This window comes from Argopecten irradians, unplaced genomic scaffold (assembly GCF_041381155.1).
Source record: "Argopecten irradians isolate NY unplaced genomic scaffold, Ai_NY scaffold_0599, whole genome shotgun sequence".
In the NCBI taxonomy this organism is placed as follows: Eukaryota; Metazoa; Mollusca; class Bivalvia; order Pectinida; family Pectinidae; genus Argopecten; species Argopecten irradians.
In genome coordinates, this window is record NW_027188066.1 from 30,292 (window position 1) to 48,026 (window position 17,735).

The 17,735-nt window shown below is 32.4% G+C and overlaps 1 protein-coding gene and 13 non-coding genes across 14 annotated transcripts in view; 1 reads left to right on the forward strand and 13 right to left on the reverse strand.

The window, feature by feature from the left end:
- Positions 1-1,216, forward strand: part of LOC138313098 (collagen alpha-3(VI) chain-like) — a 31,162-nt gene extending 29,946 nt beyond the window's left edge. Inside the window, exons 17-19 of the mRNA XM_069253745.1 lie at positions 23-49; positions 240-305; positions 618-1,216. Of these exons, the coding sequence (XP_069109846.1) occupies positions 23-49; positions 240-305; positions 618-1,180 (656 nt within the window). The 3' untranslated portion in view covers positions 1,181-1,216. The remainder of the gene's footprint in view (positions 1-22; positions 50-239; positions 306-617) is intronic.
- Positions 1,217-5,183: 3,967 nt separating this feature from the next.
- On the reverse strand, positions 5,184-5,300 carry LOC138313104 (U5 spliceosomal RNA). Its single transcript, XR_011207131.1, has one exon. It is a non-coding gene; the product is annotated as a U5 spliceosomal RNA (small nuclear RNA).
- A 640-nt stretch (positions 5,301-5,940) lies between these two features.
- Positions 5,941-6,057, reverse strand: LOC138313106 (U5 spliceosomal RNA). Its single transcript, XR_011207133.1, has one exon. It is a non-coding gene; the product is annotated as a U5 spliceosomal RNA (small nuclear RNA).
- An 851-nt stretch (positions 6,058-6,908) lies between these two features.
- Positions 6,909-7,025, reverse strand: LOC138313108 (U5 spliceosomal RNA). The gene has a single exon (XR_011207135.1). It is a non-coding gene; the product is annotated as a U5 spliceosomal RNA (small nuclear RNA).
- An 839-nt stretch (positions 7,026-7,864) lies between these two features.
- LOC138313109 (U5 spliceosomal RNA) lies at positions 7,865-7,981 on the reverse strand. Its single transcript, XR_011207136.1, has one exon. It is a non-coding gene; the product is annotated as a U5 spliceosomal RNA (small nuclear RNA).
- Positions 7,982-8,818: 837 nt separating this feature from the next.
- On the reverse strand, positions 8,819-8,935 carry LOC138313110 (U5 spliceosomal RNA). Its single transcript, XR_011207137.1, has one exon. It is a non-coding gene; the product is annotated as a U5 spliceosomal RNA (small nuclear RNA).
- An 842-nt stretch (positions 8,936-9,777) lies between these two features.
- LOC138313102 (U5 spliceosomal RNA) lies at positions 9,778-9,894 on the reverse strand. The gene has a single exon (XR_011207129.1). It is a non-coding gene; the product is annotated as a U5 spliceosomal RNA (small nuclear RNA).
- Positions 9,895-11,541: 1,647 nt separating this feature from the next.
- On the reverse strand, positions 11,542-11,662 carry LOC138313105 (U5 spliceosomal RNA). The gene has a single exon (XR_011207132.1). It is a non-coding gene; the product is annotated as a U5 spliceosomal RNA (small nuclear RNA).
- Positions 11,663-12,503: 841 nt separating this feature from the next.
- Positions 12,504-12,620, reverse strand: LOC138313099 (U5 spliceosomal RNA). The gene has a single exon (XR_011207126.1). It is a non-coding gene; the product is annotated as a U5 spliceosomal RNA (small nuclear RNA).
- An 837-nt stretch (positions 12,621-13,457) lies between these two features.
- On the reverse strand, positions 13,458-13,574 carry LOC138313111 (U5 spliceosomal RNA). Its single transcript, XR_011207138.1, has one exon. It is a non-coding gene; the product is annotated as a U5 spliceosomal RNA (small nuclear RNA).
- An 840-nt stretch (positions 13,575-14,414) lies between these two features.
- On the reverse strand, positions 14,415-14,531 carry LOC138313100 (U5 spliceosomal RNA). Its single transcript, XR_011207127.1, has one exon. It is a non-coding gene; the product is annotated as a U5 spliceosomal RNA (small nuclear RNA).
- Positions 14,532-15,373: 842 nt separating this feature from the next.
- On the reverse strand, positions 15,374-15,490 carry LOC138313101 (U5 spliceosomal RNA). Its single transcript, XR_011207128.1, has one exon. It is a non-coding gene; the product is annotated as a U5 spliceosomal RNA (small nuclear RNA).
- An 842-nt stretch (positions 15,491-16,332) lies between these two features.
- Positions 16,333-16,449, reverse strand: LOC138313103 (U5 spliceosomal RNA). The gene has a single exon (XR_011207130.1). It is a non-coding gene; the product is annotated as a U5 spliceosomal RNA (small nuclear RNA).
- An 838-nt stretch (positions 16,450-17,287) lies between these two features.
- LOC138313107 (U5 spliceosomal RNA) lies at positions 17,288-17,405 on the reverse strand. The gene has a single exon (XR_011207134.1). It is a non-coding gene; the product is annotated as a U5 spliceosomal RNA (small nuclear RNA).
- Between the last annotated feature and the right edge of the window lie 330 nt (positions 17,406-17,735).

The following is a 17,735-nucleotide window of genomic DNA, read 5'->3' on the forward strand; positions in this document are numbered from 1 at the left end:
ACTAATATGATTAATTTTCCAGATCGTATCCCTCCTCCCACTACTACACGTAAGACACATTATAACGACTTCTTATTATATTAGATTTAATTTAAGGTTTTGCTTTATTCAAATTGATGATAACGTTTCACTAAAGCTATTTGGATATTCTCAAGGTATCTGTCATATTACTATCTGTCATATAACAATGATATTTAGCGATTCTTATCGTAAACTAATAGTATTTATTTTCTTTGCAGCTCTTCCCACCACCACACCAACTACAGTTACAACGACCCCCACCACTACCACAACCGTCAAACCAGGTAGTATTAAGTAACGTCTCCTCGTCTTTCTCTCCTTCTCCTTCTTATTCCTCTTCTTCATTCTTTAAGTAGACAATTCCATTTCTTAATGCCGCATCCCCATTCTCAGCTATTCATGTTTTGCATTTGCCTCTTACATGTTCGTCAAATGTATTGACAGAGTTAATAATAATGAACTGCCCAAACACTATAAAACGAAGAATAAAATAACATACATAACACAGGGATGACTATATAACTTCTGGCCATACCGATATTTTAACAAAACAAAAATGTACTGCCGTTAACTCAGTATTCTATCACTCTTTGCAGAATGCGGTGACAAACCTGCTGACATCGTTTTTGTCCTGGATTCTTCCGAAAGTGAAAAACAGGAAAACTTTACAAAGCAAATTAATTTTGTATACAACTTCGCAAAACGATTTGAAATAGGTCCAAACAATGTCCAGTTCAGTACTGTGACGTTTTCATCTGCCATCAGGAACGACTTTTACCTGAATACCTACAAGCACCGACCCGATGTTCTCCACGCCATCCAAAACCTCCAATACATGGGAGCCGGAACCAATACGTCATTGGCTCTGAAATTCGTACGAGAAAACAGTTTCCTTCCGGCACATGGTGGACGTCAAAATGCTACTCATATTGTGATAGTGATTACCGACGGACAATCCGCAGATCCAACAGCTACTGCACACGAGGCTACCGCTCTCAAAAAGACAGTGGACAACGTGTTTGCTATTGGCATTGGTGATAAGCTAGATACAAACGAACTGTCCACCATTGCCTCTAACCATCATCCCTTGACTGTAACAAACTTTGACCTTCTGCATACAATACAACAAAGTCTGGAAAACGCTGCTTGTAGTAATTAGCATTTTTAATGCACACCGAATAAAATATTGAGTTTATTAGTATGTGATGTGTGTTTTTAAATTTAGACAAGAGTGAAATACATTAGTAGATCCACTTATTTGAAATAAAACGTGTGACTGTCTCATATCATCGCCCCTCTCCTGTTGCATAAGGGGCGGTGGCGAATTGAAGTTGTACCCCTTCTTCTGAAGAAAAGCCATGATTTTTACCGAATTCGATCAGCAATATCTCATCAGGAAATTGTATACATTCTATAGCTCTTGTTCCAAAAAAGCTACGTAAAATAGAGGAAATCTTCGATAGGAAAAAAAGGAGAAAGGATTTTGGTATACATCATCTAAGTGTAAATTAGAATATATTTTGCATGAGCCTTGAATTGATAAGATCGACAATATTGTCTGAAACATCTTAAAATGAAGGCCTATCGATTTTCTAGATATCTTGACTGAAGTGCCCTCAGGCAAAATTTAATGGCTTTGCTAAAACTAAATTTCGGTTCTTGATGCGATAAGAGCATGTCCAATAAAGGGAAATGATAATTTCATTTAAAAAATTAAATCTGCTCCTTACTACTACAGAGTTAGTAAATATTTCTAATCATTCCTCTACACAGAAATAATTTAAATAAAAGCGAAAGGTTTATTTATTGTTTTGAACAAAACCAAGATTCACACTGGTAAGTGTTTTACGTCAGGCTAAATATAATCCATTTTTGTGCCCAAGTTATGCCTAAACCTTCCAGGGTTCCAGTGGGACCAGGCCTTAAAACGCTTTGGAAACAGAATTTCATTGATATTTAGATAACATTTTGCCGTTTTGAGTATAAACTACCAATCAGAGCAATGATTAATTAATAAAATTTATGAATATCTGAAGAATTGACAAACCTGTGTATTAATTACATGAATCAATATGACAACAAATATGTCCGTTGCTGGTCTCGCGCACGTGGTGGACCTTTGATTTTCATTCCGACACTACAATTATTTTAGTAATTACTTAGTATCAACTGACATGAGGAATTAAAAAAAATATAATGTTTGTTAATTTACATTAACACTTTTGTAGACGAACGGTTTGTTTGTTTGATTAAATTAGCAGTCGCGGTTATGTAAGGACGGCATCCATTGTATGCGGAGTGTTGTATATATGAAGTGCAAGATTGGTGTTTTGGGAGACTGCGGTATGTTTGTGTTGTTTTCTTGTTTAATGAAACGCTTGTCCATTTTATAGTGCTATATCTGAAACATGCTGTCGAAGATACCAAGATGTTCATTCTAATGTTATAAATCGCATACAAACTGCCCACAACCAAATTCAGAAAAATGAAAACCTTACTAATGCTGCGTTCCTGTCATGTTCATCTAGGCTGTTACTTTATAACGAAATTTTAGAGCAAATTTTGCAAGAAGACGTCCGCATCTTCTACGAAAGCCAGTCACAACAGAAACTAATACAATAATTCGAGAAAAAATGGACGTTTGATGAAGATAGACGATACAGTAACTGATGAAGAAACAAGGAAAAGTGGATGGTTTTTTTCCAAACATGTCTTAAGTGGCTCATTCAATGGATCTTGATGTTACGCGATCATGATACCGCGATACCACGGTTACGCGAGTCCAGATCACGACAATGCGTGGTGAGTCTACGTAATTACAACCAGCAACATTACATTAGATTAAGTTAAAAGATATAAACATGTATATGGAAATTATCAATATTCCGGTACATGTATGTGATCTTGTTTCACGGTATCGTGATTTCGTCTCGCAGCATCGTGACTCGCCTCACGGCGTCGCTGTATCGTCTCGCGAAATTACAACCCATCTGGCAGTATCGCAGTCTCGTCTCACGAATACACATGAATTTTCCCGGCTACTGTTGGTTTAAAAAAATATTTTTAATACAATGATTTTTTTACAAACAATCAAATGAAGAAATAAAGGATGGCAAATGCCTCTAGTACAATCACAATGTCATCATACTGCACTTAATTAACATTATATTTGCAGCCATGCTCATCTAGCTAAGGTGTAACGTTATTACCAATAACGGGGGATGCGGATAAGGAATCGTCTGTTGATATCCGTACTAGCATTACTGTCAGGCGAAAAAAGAAGTGAAGAAATGATAAATCAAGAAAAGGATTAAGACAAGAAAATGAAAAGTGTCAAAGTAAATAATCAAGATATTATATCCAAAAGAAGATAATTTGCACTTCCAAGTTTCAGCTCTAGCTCCTCCAGTACATCGGACAACTCGGAATGATAGAGACATGTATTCATACTTGGTTTGGTTTAGTTATCATATTGACGTCCTTTTAACAATATACCATTCTATATAAAAGCCTGGTGCACGGTTTAGGAGACTGTGATATATTCGCGTTGTCCCAAACTCTTAAATTTAGTCGCCTTTCAGGATGATATAAGAGAGACAACAGGTACAATTCTAACGTCCTGTTTGCAGGGGGCAAAAAATGAGAATAAATAAATAAAATCCTGTTTACTGTTCTGATTTAATTTATCGTCTACAGGAATTTTCTGTCCGTTTTGTTTATCCTAACTGAATCATTTTATGTGTTCAAATTTTTTTTTTTTTTTTATATTTATGATCACCCATACTACCTATATAAAGTACATACAGTACTAGAGACGGGCCTGGGGTAACCATGAGACCCGTACGCTCCTGGCCCAATTAATTCACATACGTTATAGAAGGACGCTTTTTGATTAAAATCTCAAGTCAGATCAAGGTTATATTTGTTTATACTAGTATGTTGTACTACAGAAGGAATTACTGAGTTTAATACAAGTTTTAATATTATTATGGTATAAAATTTAATGAAATGATGATAATAAACCGATATGATTAACAGAAAGAATGAACGGACTCGTCATGAAAGGGAAACGATCATTATTCGTGATATAATGAAGATTTTCTATTCTATTTTCTTTTAAATCCGAAACAATAGTTAATACAGAGAAAGTTAAACGTATAGGTTATAAAAGGTAGGAATTAGCCTCTTATTAAACTAGTGATATTTTTCATGCTTATATGTAACTTCTTAGATTCATCTGAACATCAATAATGTAAAATTCAGGAAAACAACTTCACTCCACAATTTTTGTTTCCGGTTGGTATGGGTCAAACTATTCAGCCGAACAGGAAAATAGTCTGACATTATGGTTAATCCCTTTATATGTTTTTGAGTAATGAAATCGGAATGAAGGCTTATCAAAGGAGATCCATTTTTATGTGTTATGCTTTTAACCAGTTATGTTTTGTTACCTGTGCAATACAGGTAAGAAAAATAAGAATAATGTATATCATATGTAGTAAAAGGTTAAAAGTTTATTAAACAATTTAACACTAAGCGATAACGATATTGCAATACACTTTGGTTAACATTGACATATTTTCAATTAGCATATTTCAATAGAAAATGCATTCCTTTGAAAAACTCCAGAAATAGAATGGGTCTGCATTAGGATCTCACCAATAACGATCGCTCCAATGACATTAGGTCCCAGAGAATGAGGTTATTCAGACGTATTAAATGTTTTTGTTTCAGGTTGATGTCGGTCAGAATATCCAGCTGCATCAGGAAAAGAGTCTTGATAGTTTTCAGGTTTAATTTGTAATACTTGTTTCTATTATTCAAAAAGCTTTTTGAGCTAAGTAATGAGCTAAGTAATGAGCTAAGTAATGAGCTAAGTAATGAGCTAAGTAATGAGCTAAGTAATGAGCTAAGTAATGAGCTAATGAATTAAGCTAAAGGGTTACGAAATCCTTCTTTTATGTTTTGTTACCCTTTGTAATATAGGGTTAGAAAAATGTTTTTATTTCAGGTTGATATCGGTCAAAATATTCAGCTGCATCAGGAAAGAGTCTAAAAATGTTTTTGATCACTTGAAATATGTTTTCATAGTTGTTTTTGAGCAATTAAATGAGACTTAAAAGTTATCAAAGGAGATCCATTTCATATGTTATGCATTTGTTACCCTGTGTAATACAGGGTTAGAAAAATGAGTAAATACTCAATATTGTTCCTCTCCACGGAAATCTTTAGTAAAAGGCGAAATATTTATTCGTGGTTATGAAGAGAAACCAGAGTGATCAACACTTTATTTGATCGAGTATATATAAAAGACATAGACTGAATCACATTTTCGTGCTCTCATTTTCTAACCTGGTCAAATATTCAAACCAGAAGACAATGCATTTTGATAATTGGGACAAGGAGAATATGTATACATCTCAAGACATTATATAGATATAAGAATAATCTTATCTTGTTATCATATTAACCTTTTACAAAGACGGGAAACGTTTCATCAACGTATTTCTTATAAAGTAAAATGTTGAAAGTTTTGGTTTATTTAACACTAAGGAAACGCAATATCGAAATAGACTTTTGTTAACACCGATATATTTCTCATTCCTCATCTAAAGAAAGTATCTTGCTTCAAGACACCTAGTAGAAGGAATCTATCATCATTGATATTCTATCATTGTCCATCGCTCCGATATTATTTCGATCTCGGATCGGACCGGAGATGTTAATGTTCAGCAGATTCAAAATTTCTGTTTCATGTTAATTTCGGTCAGAATATCCACCTGCATCAGGAAAAAGAATCAGGCATTGTTTTTAATCACTTTGAATAGTTTTTCATAGTTGATTTTGAGCAATTAAATGAAACTGAAGGGTTATCAAATGAGATCCATTAGGTCCATTTACATGTGTTATGCATTTGTTACCCTGTGTAATACAGGGTTAGAAAAATGAGTAAATACTCAATATTGTTCCTCTCCAAGGAAATCTTTAGTAAAAGGCGAAAGATTTATTCGTGGTTATGAAGAGAAACCAGAATGATCAACAATTTATTTGAGCGAGTATATAACTATATATAAATAAGACCGCGACTGAATTTTTGCGGTGAGCGGTACGCTTGAATCACAGTTTTGTGCTCTCATTTTCTATCCTAGTCAAATATTCAAACCAGACGACAATGTATTTTGATAATTGGGGCAAATAGAATATTCATACATCTCAAAACATTATATAGATATAAGAATAATGTTATTTTATTATCATATTAACCTTTTACAAAGACGGAAAACGTTTCATCAACGTATTTCATATGTAGTCAAAGGATGAAAGTTGTTGGGTTTTTTAACACTAAGGAAACGCAATATTGAAATACACTTTGGTGATCACCGATATATTTCTCATTCATCATCTTCGAAAGAAAATATGTTGCTTTCAGATGCCTAGTAGAAAAGGAACGTATCTTCATTGAGATTCTATCAACCATCGCTCAGATATTATTTTGATCTCAGAGATGTTATTCTTCAGCAGATTCAAAATTCCTGTTTCAGGTTGAATTCGGTCAGAATATTCAGCTGCATCAGAAAATGAGTCTCGACATTTTTCAGGCTTAATTGTATACTTTATTTCTATTATTCAATAAGCTGTTTGAGCTAGGTAATGAAGCTAAAAGGTTACGAAATTCTTCTTTTATGTTTTTGTTACCAAGTATTATATAGGGTTAGAAAAATGTTTTTTTTTCCAGGTTGATACCGGTCAAAATATTCAGCTACATCAGAAAGAGAATCTAACAATGTTTTTTATCACTTTGAATATTTTTCATTGTTGTTTTTGAGCAATTAAATGAGACTTAAAAGTTATCAAAGGAGATCCATTTCATATGTTATGCTTTTGTTACCCTGTGTAATACAGGGTTAGAAAAATGAGTAAATACTCAATATTGTTCCTCTCCACGGAAATCTTTAGTAAAAGGCGAAAGATTTATTCGTGGTTATGAAGAGAAACCAGAGTGATCAACAATTTATTTGAGCGAGTATATATATAAGACCTCGACTGAATTTTTACGGTGAGCGGTAGGCATGAATTACAGTTTTGTGCTCTCATTTTCTATCCTAGTCAAATATTCAAACCAGACGACAATGTATTTTGATAATTGGGGCAAATAGAATATTCATACATCTCAAAACATTATATAGATATAAGAATACTCTAATTTTATTATCATATTAACCTTTTACAAAGACGGAAAACGTTTCATCAACGTATTTCATATGTAGTCAAAGGATGAAAGTTGTTGGGTTTTTTAACACTAAGGAAACGCAATATTGAAATACACTTTGGTGATCACCGATATATTTCTCATTCATCATCTTCGAAAGAAAATATGTTGCTTTCAGATGCCTAGTAGAAAAGGAACGTATCTTCATTGAGATTCTATCAACCATCGCTCAGATATTATTTTGATCTCAGAGATGTTATTCTTCAGCAGATTCAAAATTCCTGTTTCAGGTTGAATTCGGTCAGAATATTCAGCTGCATCAGAAAATGAGTCTTGACATTTTTCAGGCTTAATTGTATACTTTATTTCTATTATTCAATAAGCTGTTTGAGCTAGGTAATGAAGCTAAAAGGTTACGAAATTCTTCTTTTATGTTTTTGTTACCAAGTATTATATAGGGTTAGAAAAATGTTTTTTTCCAGGTTGATATCGGTCAAAATATTCAGCTACATCAGAAAGAGAATCTAACAATGTTTTTTATCACTTTGAATATTTTTCATTGATGTTTTTGAGCAATTAAATGAGACTTAAAAGTTATCAAAGGAGATCCATTTCATATGTTATGCTTTTGTTACCCTGTGTAATACAGGGTTAGAAAAATGAGTAAATACTCAATATTGTTCCTCTCCACGGAAATCTTTAGTAAAAGGCGAAAGATTTATTCGTGGTTATGAAGAGAAACCAGAGTGATCAACAATTTATTTGAGCGTAGTATATATATAAGACCTCGACTGAATTTTTGCGGTGAGCGGTAGGCATGAATCACAGTTTTGTGCTCTCATTTTCTATCCTAGTCAAATATTCAAACCAGACGACAATGTATTTTGATAATTGGGGCAAATAGAACATTCATACATCTCAAAACATTATATAGATATAAGAATACTCTAATTTTATTATCATATTAACCTTTTACAAAGACGGGAAACGTTTCATCAACGTATTTCATATGTAGTCAAAGGTTGAAAAATGTGTATTTTAACACTAAGGAAACGCAATATTGAAATTACACTTTGGTGATCACCGATATATTTCTCATTCATCATCTTCGAAAGAAAATATGTTGCTTTCAGATGCCTAGTAGAAAAGGAACGTATCTTCATTGAGATTCTATCAACCATCGCTCAGATATTATTTTGATCTCAGAGATGTTATTCTTCAGCAGATTCAAAATTCCTGTTTCAGGTTGAATTCGGTCAGAATATTCAGCTGCATCAGAAAATGAGTCTCGACATTTTTCAGGCTTAATTGTATACTTTATTTCTATTATTCAATAAGCTGTTTGAGCTAGGTAATGAAGCTAAAAGGTTACGAAATTCTCCTTTTATGTTTTTGTTACCAAGTATTATATAGGGTTAGAAAAATGTTTCATTCCAGGTTGATATCGGTCAAAATATTCAGCTGCATCAGAAAGAGAGTCTAAAAATGTTTTTTATCACTTTGAATATTTTCATTGTTGTTTTTGAGCAATTGAATGAGACTTAAAAGTTATCAAAGGAGATCCATTTCATATGTTATGCTTTTGTTACCCTGTGTAATACAGGGTTAGAAAAATGAGTAAATACTCAATATTGTTCCTCTCCACGGAAATCTTTAGTAAAAGGCGAAAGATTTATTCGTGGTTATGAAGAGAAACCAGAGTGATCAACAATTTATTTGAGCGAGTATATATATAAGACCTCGACTGAATTTTTGCGGTGAGCGGTAGGCATGAATTACAGTTTTGTGCTCTCATTTTCTATCCTAGTCAAATATTCAAACCAGACGACAATGTATTTTGATAATTGGGGCAAATAGAATATTCATACATCTCAAAACATTATATAGATATAAGAATACTCTAATTTTATTATCATATTAACCTTTTACAAAGACGGAAAACGTTTCATCAACGTATTTCATATGTAGTCAAAGGTTGAAAGTTGTTGGGGTTTTTTAACACTAAGGAAACGCAATATTGAAATACACTTTGGTGATCACCGATATATTTCTCATTCATCATCTTCGAAAGAAAATATGTTGCTTTCAGATGCCTAGTAGAAAAGGAACGTATCTTCATTGAGATTCTATCAACCATCGCTCAGATATTATTTTGATCTCAGAGATGTTATTCTTCAGCAGATTCAAAATTCCTGTTTCAGGTTGAATTCGGTCAGAATATTAAGCTGCATCAGAAAATGAGTCTCGACATTTTTCAGGCTTAATTGTATACTTTATTTCTATTATTCAATAAGCTGTTTGAGCTAGGTAATGAAGCTAAAAGGTTACGAAATTCTTCTTTTATGTTTTTGTTACCAAGTATTATATAGGGTTAGAAAAATGTTTTTTTTCCAGGTTGATACCGGTCAAAATATTCAGCTACATCAGAAAGAGAATCTAACAATGTTTTTTATCACTTTGAATATTTTTCATTGATGTTTTTGAGCAATTAAATGAGACTTAAAAGTTATCAAAGGAGATCCATTTCATATGTTATGGCTTTTGTTACCCTATGTAATACAGGGTTAGAAAAATGAGTAAATACTCAATATTGTTCCTCTCCACGGAAATCTTTAGTAAAAGGCGAAAGATTTATTCGTGGTTATGAAGAGAAACCAGAGTGATCAACAATTTATTTGAGCGAGTATATATATAAGACCTCGACTGAATTTTTGCGGTGAGCGGTAGGTCTATGAATCACAGTTTTGTGCTCTCATTTTCTATCTCTAGTCAAATATTCAAACCAGACGACAATGTATTTTGATAATTGGGGCAAATAGAACATTCATACATCTCAAAACATTATATAGATATAAGAATACTCTAATTTTAATATCATATTAACCTTTTACAAAGACGGGAAAACGTTTCAATCAACGTATTTCATATGTAGTCAAAGGTTGAAAAAATGTGTATTTTAACACTAAGGAAACGCAATATTGAATTACACTTTGGTGATCACCGAGATATTTCTCATTCATCATCTTCGAAAGAAAATATGTTGCTTTCCAATGCCTAGTAGAAAAGGAACGTATCTTCATTGAGATTCTATCAACCATCGCTCAGATATTATTTTGATCTCAGAGATGTTATTCTTCAGCAGATTCAAAATTCCTGTTTCAGGTTGAATTTGGTCAGAATATTCAGCTGCATCAGAAAATGAGTCTTGACATTTTTCAGGCTTAATTGTATAATTTATTTCTATCATTCAATAAGCTGTTTGAGCTAGGTAATGAAGCTAAAAGGTTACGAAATTCTCTTTTATGTGTTTTTGTTACCAAGTATTATATAGGGTTAGAAAAATGTTTCATTCCAGGTTGAAATATCGGTCAAATATTCAGCTGCATCAGAGACTTAAAAGAGAGTCCTAAAAATGCTTTTTTTTATCAGGGTTGAATAGTTTTTCATTGATTGTTTTTGAGCAATTAAATGAGACGTGGTTTAAAAGAGTGATCAAAGGAGTATATATGCAAGATCCATTTTTGCGGTGAGCCGTAGGCTTGAATCACAGTTTTGTGCTCTCATTTTCTATTCTAGTCAAATATTCAAACCAGACGACAATGTATTTTGATAATTGGGGCAAATAGAATATTCATACATCTCAAAACATTATATAGATATAAGAATAAACTCTTATTTTATTATCATATTAACCTTTTACAAAGACGGAAAACGTTTCATCAACGTATTTCATATGTAGTCAAAGGATGAAAGATGTGTTTTTTAACACTAAGGAAACGCAATATTGAAATACACTTTGGTGATCACCGATATATTTCTCATTCATCATCTTCGAAAGAAAATATGTTGCTTTCAGATGCCTAGTAGAAAAGGAACGTATCTTCATTGAGATTCTATCAACCATCGCTCAGATATTATTTTGATCTCAGAGATGTTATTCTTCAGCAGATTCAAAATTCCTGTTTCAGGTTGAATTCGGTCAGAATATTCAGCTGCATCAGAAAATGAGTCTCGACATTTTTCAGGCTTAATTGTATACTTTATTTCTATTATTCAATAAGCTGTTTGAGCTAGGTAATGAAGCTAAAAGGTTACGAAATTCTTTTTTATGTTTTTGTTACCAAGTATTATATAGGGTTAGAAAAAATGTTTTATTCCACGTTGATATCGGTCAAAATATTCAGCTACATCAGAAAGAGGGTCTAACAATGTTTTTTATCACTTTGAATATTTTTCATTGTTGTTTTTGAGCAATTAAATGAGACTTAAAAGTTATCAAAGGAGATCCATTTCATATGTTATGCTTTTGTTACCCTGTGTAATACAGGGTTAGAAAAAATGAGTAAATACTCAATATTGTTCCTCTCCACGGAAACATCTTTAGTAAAAGGCGAAAGATTTATTCGTGGTTATGAAGAGAAACCAGAGTGATCAACAATTCATTTGAGCGAGTATATATGTAAGACCTCGACTGAATTTTTGCGGTGAGCCGTAGGCTTGAATCACAGTTTTGTGCTCTCATTTTCTATCCTAGTCAAATATTCAAACCAGACGACAATGTATTTTGATAATTGGGGCAAATAGAATATTCATACATCTCAAAAACATTATATAGATATAAGAATACTCTTATTTTATTATCATATTTAACCTTTTACAAAGACGGGAAACGTTTCATCAACGTATTTCATATGTAGTCAAAGGATGAAAGATGTGGGGTTTTTTAACACTAAGGAAACGCAATATTGAAATACACTTTGGTGATCACCGATATATTTCTCATTCATCATCTTCGAAAGAAAATATGTTGCTTTCAGATGCCTAGTAGAAAAGGAACGTATCTTCATTGAGATTCTATCAACCATCGCTCAGATATTATTTTGATCTCAGAGATGTTATTCTTCAGCAGATTCAAAATTCCTGTTTCAGGTTGAATTCGGTCAGAATATTCAGCTGCATCAGAAAATGAGATCGACATTTTTCAGGCTTAATTGTATACTTTATTTCTATTATTCAATAAGCTGTTTGAGCTAGGTTATGAAGCTAAAAGGTTACGAAATTCTTCTTTGATGTTTTTTGTTACCAAGTATTATATAGGGTTAGAAAAATGTTTTATTCCACGTTGATATCGGTCAAAATATTCAGCTACATCAGAAAGAGGGTCTAACAATGTTTTTTATCACTTTGAATATTTTTCATTGTTGTTTTTGAGCAATTAAATGAGACTTAAAAGTTATCAAAGGAGATCCATTTCATATGTTATGCTTTTGTTACCCTGTGTAATACAGGGTTAGAAAAATGAGTAAATACTCTATATTGTTCCTCTCCACGGAAATCTTTAGTAAAAGGCGAAAGATTTATTCGTGGTTATGAAGAGAAACCAGAGTGATCAACAATTTATTTGAGCGAGTATATATGCAAGACCTCGACTGAATTTTTGCGTGTGAGCCGTAGGCTTGAATCACAGTTTTGTGCTCTCATTTTCTATTCTATTCAAATATTCAAACCAGACGACAATGTATTTTGATAATTGGGGCAAATAGAATATTTATACATCTCAAAACATTATATAAATATAAGAATAAACTTATTTTATTATCATATTAACCTTTTACAAAGACGGGAAACGTTTCATCAACGTATTTCATATGTAGTCAAAGGTTGAAAGATGTGTATTTTAACACTAAGGAAACGCAATATTGAAATACACTTTGGTGATCACCGATATATTTCTCATCATCATCTTCGAAAGAAAAATATGTTGCTTTCAGATGCCTAGTAGAAAAGGAACGTATCTTCATTGAGATTCTATCAACCATCGCTCAGATATTATTTTGATCTCAGAGATGTTATTCTTCAGCAGATTCAAAATTCCTGTTTCAGGTTGAATTCGGTCAGAATATTCAGCTGCATCAGAAAATGAGTCTCGACATTTTTCAGGCTTAATTGTATACTTTATTTCTATTATTCAATAAGCTGTTTGAGCTAGGTAATGAAGCTAAAAGGTTACGAAATTCTTCTTTTTATGTTTTTGTTACCAAGTATTATATAGGGTTAGAAAAATGTTTTATTCCACGTTGATACCGGTCAAAATATTCAGCTACATCAGAAAGAGGTCTAACAATGTTTTTTATCACTTTGAATATTTTTCATTGTTGTTTTTGAGCAATTAAATGAGACTTAAAAGTTATCAAAGGAGATCCATTTCATATGTTATGCTTTTGTTACCCTGTGTAATACAGGGTTAGAAAAATGAGTAAATACTCAATATTGTTCCTCTCCACGGAAATCTTTAGTAAAAGGCGAAAGATTTATTCGTGGTTATGAAGAGAAACCAGAGTGATCAACAATTTATTTGAGCGAGTATATATGTAAGACCTCGACTGAATTTTTGCGGTGAGCCGTAGGCTTGAATCACAGTTTTGTGCTCTCATTTTCTATTCTAGTCAAATATTCAAATCAGACGACAATGTATTTTGATAATTGGGGCAAATAGAATATTCATACATCTCAAAACATTATTATATAGATATAAGAATACTCTAATTTTATTATCATATTAACCTTTTACAAAGACGGAAAACGTTTCATCAACGTATTTCATATGTAGTCAAAGGTTGAAAGTTGTTGGGTATTTTTTAAGGAAACGCAATATTGAAATACACTTTGGTGATCACCGATATATTTCTCATTCATCATCTTCGAAAGAAAATATGTTGCTTTCAGATGCCTAGTAGAAAAGGAACGTATCTTCATTGAGATTCTATCAACCATCGCTCAGATATTATTTTGATCTCAGAGATGTTATTCTTCAGCAGATTCAAAATTCCTGTTTCAGGTTGAATTCGGTCAGAATATTCAGCTGCATCAGAAAATGAGTCTCGACATTTTTCAGGCTTAATTGTATACTTTTTCTATTATTCAATAAGCTGTTTGAGCTAGGTAATGAAGCTAAAAGGTTACGAAATTCTTCTTTGATGTTTTTGTTACCAAGTATTATATAGGGTTATGAGAAAAATGTTTTATTCCAGGTTGATATCGGTCAAAATATTCAGCTACATCAGAAAGAGGAGTCTAACAATGTTTTTTATTACTTTGAATATTTTTCATTGTTGTTTTTGAGCAATTAAATGAGACTTAAAAGTTATCAAAGGAGATCCATTTCATATGTTATGCTTTTGTTACCCTGTGTAATACAGGGTTAGAAAAATGAGTAAATACTCAATATTGTTCCTCTCCACGGAAATCTTTAGTAAAAGGCGAAAGATTTATTCGTGGTTATGAAGAGAAACCAGAGTGATCAACAATTTATTTGAGCGAGTATATATATAAGACCTCGACTTAATTTCTATGGTGAGCGGTAGGCTTGAATCACAGTTTTGTGCTCTCATTTTCTATCCTAGTCAAATATTCAAACCAGACGACAATGTATTTTGATAATTGGGGCAAATAGAATATTCATACATCTCAAAACATTATATAGATATAAGAATACTCTTAATTTTATTATCATATTAACCTTTTACAAAGACGGAAAACGTTTCATCAACGTATTTCATATGTAGTCAAAGGATGAAAGTTGTGGGTTTTTAACACTAAGGAAACGCAATATTGAAATACACTTTGGTGATCACCGATATATTTCTCATTCATCATCTTCGAAAGAAAATATGTTGCTTTCAGATGCCTAGTAGAAAAGGAACGTATCTTCATTGAGATTCTATCAACCATCGCTCAGATATTATTTTGATCTCAGAGATGTTATTCTTCAGCAGATTCAAAATTCCTGTTTCAGGTTGAATTCGGTCAGAATATTCAGCTGCATCAGAAAATGAGTCTCGACATTTTTCAGGCTTAATTGTATACTTTATTTCTATTATTCAATAAGCTGTTTGAGCTAAGTAATGAAGCTAAAAGGTTACGAAATTCCTTCTTTGATGTTTTTGTTACCAAGTATTATATAGGGTTAGAAAAATGTTTAATTCCAGGTTGATATCGGTCAAAATATATTCAGCTAGCATCAGAAAGAGAGTCTAACAATGTTTTTTATCACTTTGAATATTTTTCATTGTTGTTTTTGAGCAATTAAATGAGACTTAAAAGTTATCAAAGGAGATCCATTTCATATGTTATGCTTTTGTTACCCTGTGTAATACAGGGTTAGAAAAATGAGTAAATACTCAATATTGTTCCTCTCCACGGAAATCTTTAGTAAAAGGCGAAAGATTTATTCGTGGTTATGAAGAGAAACCAGAGTGATCAACAATTTATTTGAGCGAGTATATATATGTCAAGACCTCGACTGAATTTTTGCGGTGAGCGGTAGGCTTGAATCACAGTTTTGTGCTCTCATTTTCTATCCTAGTCAAATATTCAAACCAGACGACAATGTATTTTGATAATTGGGGCAAATAGAATACATTCATACATCTCAAAACATTATATAGATATAAGAATACTCTAATTTTATTATTCATATTAACCTTTTACAAAGACGGAAAACGTTTCATCAACGTATTTCATATGTAGTCAAAGGATGAAAGTTGTGTATTTTAACACTAAGGAAACGCAATATTGAAATACACTTTGGTGATCACCGATATATTTCTCATTCATCATCTTCGAAAGAAAATATGTTCCTTTCAGATGCCTAGTAGAAAAGGAACGTATCTTCATTGAGATTCTATCAACCATCGCTCAGATATTATTTTGATCTCAGAGATGTTATTCTTCAGCAGATTCAAAATTCCTGTTTCAGGTTGAATTCGGTCAGAATATTCAGCTGCATCAGAAAATGAGTCTCGACATTTTTCAGGCTTAATTGTATACTTTATTTCTATTATTCAATAAGCTGTTTGAGCTAGGTAATGAAGCTAAAAGGTTACGAAATTCTTCTTTTATGTTTTTGTTACCAAGTATTATATAGGGTTAGAAAAATGTTTTATTCCAGGTTGATATCGGTCAAAATATTCAGCTACATCAGAAAGAGAGTCTAACAATGTTTTTTTATCACTTTGAATATTTTTCATTGTTGTTTTTGAGCAATTAAATGAGACTTAAAAGTTATCAAAGGAGATCCATTTCATATGTTATGCTTTTGTTACCCTGTGTAATACAGGGTTAGAAAATAAGTAAATACTCAATATTGTTCCTCTCCACGGAAATCTTTAGTAAAAGGCGAAAGATTTATTCGTGGTTATGAAGAGAAACCAGAGTGATCAACAATTTATTTGAGCGAGTATATATATAAGACCTCAACTGAATTTTTGCGGTGAGCCGTAGGCTTGAATCACAGTTTTGTGCTCTCATTTTCTATTCTATTCAAATATTCAAACCAGACGACAATGTATTTTGATAATTGGGGCAAATAGAATATTCATACATCTCAAAACATTATATAGATATAAGAATACTCTATTTTATTATCATATTAACCTTTTACAAAGACGGGAAAACGTTTCATCAACGTATTTCATATGTAGTCAAAGGTTGAAAGATGGTGTATTTTAACACTAAGGAAACGCAATATTGAAATACACTTTGGTGATCACCGATATATTTCTCATTCATCATCTTCGAAAGAAAATATGTTGCTTTCAGATGCCTAGTAGAAAAGGAACGTATCTTCATTGAGATTCTATCAACCATCGCTCAGATATTATTTTGATCTCAGAGATGTTATTCTTCAGCAGATTCAAAATTCCTGTTTCAGGTTGAATTCGGTCAGAATATTCAGCTGCATCAGAAAATGAGTCTTGACATTTTTCAGGCTTAATTGTATACTTTATTTCTATCATTCAATAAGCTGTTTGAGCTAAGTAATGAAGCTAAAAGGTTACGAAATTCTTCTTTTATGTTTTTGTTACCAAGTATTATATAGGGTTAGAAAAATGTTTTATTCCAGGTTGATATCGGTCAAAATATTCAGCTAGCATCAGAAAGAGAGTCTAACAATGTTTTTTATCACTTTGAATATTTTTCATTGTTGTTTTTGAGCAATTAAATGAGACTTAAAAGTTATCAAAGGAGATCCATTTCATATGTTATGCTTTTGTTACCCTGTGTAATACAGGGTTAGAAAAATGAGTAAATACTCAATATTGTTCCTCTCCACGGAAATCTTTAGTAAAGGCGAAAGATTTATTCGTGGTTATGAAGAGAGAAACCAGAGTGATCAACAATTTATTTGAGCGAGTATATATGCAAGACCTCGACTGAATTTTTGCGGTGAGCGGTAGGCTTGAATCACAGTTTTGTGCTCTCATTTTCTATCCTAGTCAAATATTCAAAACCAGACGACAATGTATTTTGATAATTGGGGCAAATAGAATATTCATACATCTCAAAACATTATATAGATATAAGAATACTCTAATTTTATTATCATATTAACCTTTTACAAAGACGGGAAACGTTTCATCAACGTATTTCATATGTAGTCAAAGGATGAAAGTTGTTGGGTTTTTTAACACTAAGGAAACGCAATATTGAAATACACTTTGGT